This window comes from Pempheris klunzingeri, chromosome 13, assembly GCF_042242105.1.
Source record: "Pempheris klunzingeri isolate RE-2024b chromosome 13, fPemKlu1.hap1, whole genome shotgun sequence".
In the NCBI taxonomy this organism is placed as follows: domain Eukaryota; kingdom Metazoa; phylum Chordata; class Actinopteri; order Acropomatiformes; family Pempheridae; genus Pempheris; species Pempheris klunzingeri.
In genome coordinates this window covers 1041439-1048373 of record NC_092024.1, presented here as the reverse complement: position 1 = coordinate 1048373, position 6935 = coordinate 1041439, and the positions used below count along the sequence as shown (strand labels likewise).

The following is a 6935-nucleotide window of genomic DNA, read 5'->3' as shown; positions in this document are numbered from 1 at the left end:
AAAATCCAGCGCTTCAATAAACATTTAATGGATAATACAAACTTAGATGAAGATGTTGCTATCTACTCTTATCCAGGTCAGATGACAGTGTCTCATATCCAGATGACAAAACTTTACTGGATCCAAGCAAACAGACAGATTTTCAAAGTAAAACGTGTCTGGACGGTTAGACAGGGCACATTGGGGATCTGTGCTGGGGGAGCTTAAAGTATAAAATCACACATTAAAACTCTCACAGTTCAAACACGAGGCTCTGAGGCTGCTTAATTGTCCACACACGATGTATTAGATATAATTACTAATGCTAGTGAGGCCTGTAATGAGCTTATTTGCTAATGAATTGATTTGCAAAGATTTCTATCTGCACATGTTGCATTCACGTCCGCCATCAACAAATTCTAAGTAGTTTTAAGAAAGACAGTTTTTGTCATTAGTGTGAAATTGCTCAAGAGTCTGACCAGAACGTCTCATTTAAATGTGGCAAATGTGGTGTTGGTTCCTAAGCTGGCGTTTAATACACCCTGAGTGTGAGACAAAAAACCCAAATCACAAAACGCTGGCCTCGCCGTGACAGAGTGTACTGCAGTCAGAGGAGGAGTCACAGCCTAACTGTTCCCTCTAGTGGTCTGAGGTTGTAGCATGTTGTCATCCAAACTGAAAACTGGCCTCCACAGCATATGATGAAGAAGATAATGAAGACCTAAAGGAACAGTGACAGAAATAATGTTGTATAATGCTGTAAAGCCTCATAGTGCAGCTTCCTACAGTGTTTACAGTACGTTGAGAACTTGATGGCTCATTTCTTGTTTTTGTGTGCAGGAAACACAGTCGTGTCAGAGTCTACTGGACACATGTAATTGTGCAGCTCTCTGGATACAGCTGTCGAATGAATACGCAGAGTCCCTGCTGAGTTTCCAAATGATTTAATCTGTTATAATCTATTGAGAAAGTGGCCTGCTCTGATCCCTCTGTAGCTTCGTTCTCATAGAGGAAGTGACAACAAATAAACAACCTGACAACCTGAATTCTCCTAGGTAATGCTTTCAATCCAAAACATTTATTTTTAGGTCTGTCACTGTGTTCAGTGTGTTGGAGCTGACATTATTGACTATGTCAATAAACAGCTGATGAGAAAAACTGGTCTGAATGTGGGGCTTGATTTAAATAAAAACTTTTTGGAGGGCAGACGTGTTCCAGAGGGCATCACTGAGAGTTCATAGACAAATAAGACAGAGACACCGAGTCTCAGCATGGTGGTGAGAATCTGACCCACCCGCTTAAACACAACTTTAAAACTGAAGAGAAACCTGTTCTAAACTGGTGTGTTTTTCCTGATTTATAGGACATGATGAGGCCTCCTGTGGTGCTCTGTTATTTCCTCCTCACGGTGAGCGAAGGCCTGGCAGCAAGCAGCAAACCCCGCAGGAGTGTTTCCTTCCAAGGTAAGGCTCTAATGTACACATTTAGACTTTGAAGGGAGCATCACAGCTTCAATGAGACCTTATCATTACATAAACAGTAGACTGTGCATAATCCCTGCATACAGACAGTATGCAGTGTGTCATATAGACAGTTGAAATGCCTGTTTGACAGTGAAAACGCAGTTAGGAGTAATACCAATCACAGCATGCAGCGGTAATAAAGAATACTGCGATAAAAATACATGGATTTGAAAAGTAACCTCTGGCTCCTTGACCCTTTATCTGCCTTAGATGTGAACTTGACACAGTTCAGAGAGGCTGGCTTTGGCAGTTTGAGCTCTTTGATGATAAGAGAGGACATCGGACAGCTCGTCGTCGGAGCCAGAGGGAAAGTGTTCGCCCTCAGCTTGGACGCCATCGCCAACAAGACCAGTGAGGTACGACTGACCGGGCCACCGCACCCGACACACTGAACAGGGAGCTTTTCCTGCCTGTTTTTGAATGAGGAGCACAATGACTGCACAGGAACACTGAGACCAGTACAGCAGGGTTTCTGACAGACGATCCTGGAGCTGCTGAGAAACGGTTTGCCTTCACTTCCTCAGTGGGAGAACAATGACTCAGAAACAAGCTATGATTTCTTAAGTGGCGTGTTAGAATCAATAACCCAGAGTGGCTCCTCAGAAGTCAAATTTATTCATGTAGCTCCTTTCGAGAGCGAGCAGAACACAGGGCCTTGTGAATGTAGCATGAAAAAAGCAGAAAAAACAAGCATTGTGGACAAAAAAGGAAGATTTTCTAGTAAAAAAAAAGGTTTGAATTGCAGTAAATATTGATCTACTGCAGACTGGACCATTTTTTAAATCAAGAACAGCTGCAAGAATCACTGTCCGAGCTATGACCCCTTTATATTTCCACTCAGAGGTTCTCTTTTCTTCCAGGCCAAATGGACGGTCAGCTCGGCAGACACAGCCCTCTGTCAAATGAAGGGCAAAGACACTGAGGTGTGGTAACAAGTGACTTTTCAGTGATTTTCAGTGCTTTTACATCCAAACACACCTTACAACATCAACTTCCATTCATTTGAATCACCTTTGCTCTCCCGACAGGAGTGCAATAACTTTATCCGGGTTGTACACACCATGGAGGACGGCAGGATGCTGGTGTGTGGGACAAATGCTTTCAGCCCGGCATGTGACTACATGGTAGGTAACTTTATTTACCTTTCAATACATGACACATGCTGTAGTTCTTGAAATGTTTCAGTGAGTAGTCATGGTGGAAAAAGGGGATTTCTATCACCTCCCATGTCTGTTTGTTACATTATGTAACTGAAGCTAACAGGCGGTTAGCTTAGCTTAGCTTAGCTTAGCTTAGCACAAAGACCAGAAACAGATTTCACTCTTTACTCTTCTTCACTCTTTTGTGCAATCTAACAAGCAAGAATAAAAAAACAACCTGAATTAGTATTGGAGGTGCTGGCAGGTGGATTTTTACTTAGAGCCTGGCTAGCTGTTTCCTGTCTTTATGCTAAGCTAAGCTAACCATTTGCTGGCTCCAGCATCATATTCATCGCACAAACTTGGCATCAATCTACTTATCTGTCACTCTGCAAGAATATGGATAAGAAGAAGAAGATTTTAGAAAATGGGACCACCGGATCAAATTAATGTCTCCTTCAACAGAACTTCACGAATGGAAATCTCTCCCTGGAGGGAAAGAAGCACGTGGGCAGGGGGAAAGTTCCCTTTGACCCCTACCAGCCCTTTGTCTCCCTTATGGATGGTGAGCACACAACCGCATTTCTGTTTTAGTTGCACCTTATAAATATCTGCCTGTAAAAAGTCAAGGGTCCTAAAAAATAAAGCTTGGCTTGTAGATTTGACAACAACGATGACCCTCCACTGTTTTTCTTCCACTCCACAGGAAACACGTTGTACTCGGCCGCTTCCTCCAACTTTCTGGGCACGGAGCTGCTGTTTCAGAGACATGGACTGAACCCTCTCAAGACCGAAATGAAACGCTCCTGGTTCAGTGGTAAGTTGCTTGATGCAGTGAACATTCTGTGTTAATGAATTCTGAAAGCATATTCTTAATGGTTTGCTTTCAGAGCCCACCATGATTTCCATTAACCTTGTCGAGGCCAGTAAAAACAGTGAGGGCGGTGAAGACGACAACATGTTCTTGTTCTTCACTGAGAGTGCTGTGGAGGAATGTCGCAACAACGTCCAGGTGTCAAGGATCGCCCGTGTGTGTAAGGTATGTTGCAAAAGTCATCTGAAACAGACATCTGAAACGTGTGCATCAGCCCAACACAAGTGTGTGTGAAGCTAATATTACTCAGTGTGTGCTTTGTTTCAGAGCGACTTGGGGGGCAAAAGGACTCTGCAGAGAAAGTGGACTTCCTTTCTGAAGGCCCGTTTGGACTGTCCGTTTGGCGATGCAGGCTCACCATCTCTGGTCCAGGACGTCTTCCTTCTCCGGGATCAAAACAGCTGGAGGGATAGCGTCTTCTACGCCACGTTCACCTCCAACTCGTACGTTGTGTGTATCCACTGTGTGTACCTCATTAGTGTAGTGAAGAAACAAAGAATCTAGGAATCTTTTCTGGATCCGTCACAGGGAGTCCGAAGATACTTGCAGCAAGTCTGCTGTCTGTACATACAAGCTGTCAGACATCAGTCAGGTGTTCAGCGGGAGGTTTTTGACTGAGAGTGATACTGGGAGCTGGGACACGTACACAGGAGAGGAGCCGTTCCCTCAGCCCGGTTCAGTAAGTGTCAAGCCAAGAACAATTCAAAGAACACATTATTATTATTAGGGTTCATTATATCTAGTTTTGATAAAAGAAGCATTTTGATGAATCTTGTCTGATGACATCTGATATAATCTGTCTGCCCCTCATAGTGCATAAACAATGACCTGCGAGCCAAAGGTGTGACGACCTCTCTTGACCTCCCGGACAAAACCGTGCTGTTTGTCAAGAACCACCCGCTGATGGAGGGGGTGGTTACACCAGTCACTGGAAAACCCCTGCTGGTCCGCACAGGGACACGATTTTCCAAAATTGTTGTGGACCAAGTGACATCACTGGATGGACAACGGCATCAGGTTATGCTTATTGGCACAGGTATGCAACTAGCATGTGCAGACACCGGTCACACAGATCACACATGAGGCGTGTTGACGGGTGAACTCCATGTTACATTCTCTGTTGTCCCTCAGACTCCGGTTGGCTACAGAGGGCAGTGAGGTTTGATGGTGAGGACGGCCGCATCATTGAGGAGCTGCAGCTATTTCAAACGCCTCAGGATGTCAACTTTCTCCAGTTTTCCTCCAAAACAGTAAAGCTTACGGCTGTAGCAGCATGTTTTACAGGCTTGATGCGAGGCACAGCGCATAGCCTTTTTTGTTGAGGCCTACTATTTAAAAAAGACGCGGCTTGCAGCAAGCAAAACGATTCAGTCTCACTGAAAACAGTTACAAAAAGCAGCTAAAGCTAAACTAAGGCCGCTAGGAAGCACTCTGTCTGACTATTGTTGTTTTCCATATTCAAATCCAGCACTGTTAAATACTCGGGGGCTATGAGACTTGAGTTCTATGTGTTACTTGATCTTTAGAGTTGTAATTGTAAGACCACAGCTCTAAACTCTGCTGTTAACTCTGTTTCTGCAGGGCCACCTGTACAGTGGCTCCAATGATGTCGTTGTTCAAATTAATGTGAGGGACTGCAGCCGCTACTCATCATGTGATGACTGCCTTCTTGCCAGAGACCCATACTGCGGCTGGGACAAGATCACAGGCCAATGTGCAACTGTTGTAGGAGCTTTACTGGAGTCAATGTCAGTCAAAGCTCCGTTAACCCTTTACTTTCAAGAACAGGTTTTTCATGTGACTAATTCTGTGTTGTGAGCTTCATAGGTATTACTCTTCTTGCAGGATTCAGAGTTTGAGTGATGGAGACATCAGGATGTGCCCGATCTCCGAATGTAAGTTCAACATTTACTACAGTGGACATGTTATGTCTGAACAGATTATTCTTATGACCCATTCTCCATCTCCAGTTACTGAAATATCTCTCTTACATTTTGTAGGATGTAGCAAGAGATAGGTATCAACAGAAACAAAAAATATATCAACTCTGAGTGGTAGTGTGCTTGGTTTCTTCCTCAGTGAAAAAGGAACCTACTGTCCTTGTCCTCACCTCGGGGATCCTCCAGTTCCTCCCATGTTCCCCTGACACAAACCTCCCGGTCAGCTGGCGCTTCTCCGGCAACATCCTCCCTCCCGGTCCCCGACACACTGCCCTCAGCTGGGGTCTCATCATCCGACCCACCCGTTCTGATTCTGGCCTGTACACCTGTGAGACAGTGGAAACAGTAAAGGGCAGAATGCACTGGAAGACTGTGACCCAGTACCTGGTCAAGGTTCAGGACACCTACAAACATGTCAGAAATCTGGAGGTGATTGTGATCATCCTGGTTGTGCTCGCCAGCTTGATGATATTCATCATGTACAATGTTCTCATACTACTGAGGGCAGAAACGCATCACGTCAGCATTCACTATGACGCCTCGTATCGATGCAGGGTGGGAGGTGTGGTTCACTGTGACCAGGCAGAGGAAGGTCACACGGGGCCAAACGGTGGGAATGATGCTGCCACGCACAGTGCTGCTGCTGGCTGCGACGTTATTGATATCACACAGTGATCCCCCACACAGTTATTTTACGCTTTGTTTCATTGTATGGTATGGTGTGCATATTTCAATAAATGCAAAATCAAAAACTAATATCTGAAGTGGTTATTCAGACTGCAGCCTTTGTCGAACACATGATATTATAGTAATAAATAGGCCTACTCATGATTAGGCTCCTGTATGTGGCATCTAACAGTCCTCAGACATCCTCTGACACATGTTCTTTCCTTTAATGTACATTACTGCTAAATGATCATTTCGACTTTATTTCCTCAAATATGACCCATTTCCATGTTTTTGCAGCTTCATTGATAATATTTCTGAATGTCGGGTGACATACAGTATGTGCATAGGTCCTTTAGGAGACATTTTGACTAATCAGATCAGAAAAAGTCCAAGTGTATTTAAGAACATGATGGTAGATAATAATGGCTCTGTAACAAGTCTGGACTTCCTTGTGGAAGTCCGTCAATTTAATAAAGTATTGTATTTTTTGAAAAAAACGAGTGAAACAGCGCCCCTCTGGCTGTAATGGCGGATATATAGACGGTCCGTGTGGTCAAACGCGGCATTGCAGTGTTGCAGTCACCTGATCTCACCTGGACAGGTGAGGTCGGCGCCTTTTATTTAAAAAAGAAAAAAAAACAGACGCAGTTTATGCCATGTCCCTGAGAGTATACAAGTATAAATGAAAACAAAACTCTTAAATGACTTAGATGATCAGTAGATGATCAGTAGATGTCAGTCTCACTGCGGCCTCACAACAAACAACAGAAAGTCATATCAGTGAGACAGCTGAGTTTGAGCTAGTTTTCTA

At 44.2% G+C, this 6935-nt stretch overlaps 1 protein-coding gene across 1 annotated transcript; it reads left to right on the top strand.

Moving 5' to 3' along the window:
- The first annotated feature begins 1250 nt into the window (after nucleotides 1–1250).
- LOC139211891 (semaphorin-4E-like) lies at nucleotides 1251–6130 on the top strand. The gene is made up of 15 exons (XM_070842312.1): nucleotides 1251–1256; nucleotides 1343–1442; nucleotides 1713–1858; nucleotides 2363–2425; nucleotides 2531–2626; nucleotides 3107–3206; nucleotides 3348–3458; nucleotides 3532–3680; nucleotides 3783–3958; nucleotides 4044–4194; nucleotides 4329–4551; nucleotides 4647–4765; nucleotides 5097–5263; nucleotides 5361–5410; nucleotides 5595–6130. The coding sequence occupies exons 1-15, from the start codon at nucleotides 1251–1253 to the stop codon at nucleotides 6128–6130; spliced, it is 2193 nt and encodes a 730-aa protein (XP_070698413.1).
- The last annotated feature ends 805 nt before the right edge of the window (nucleotides 6131–6935 follow it).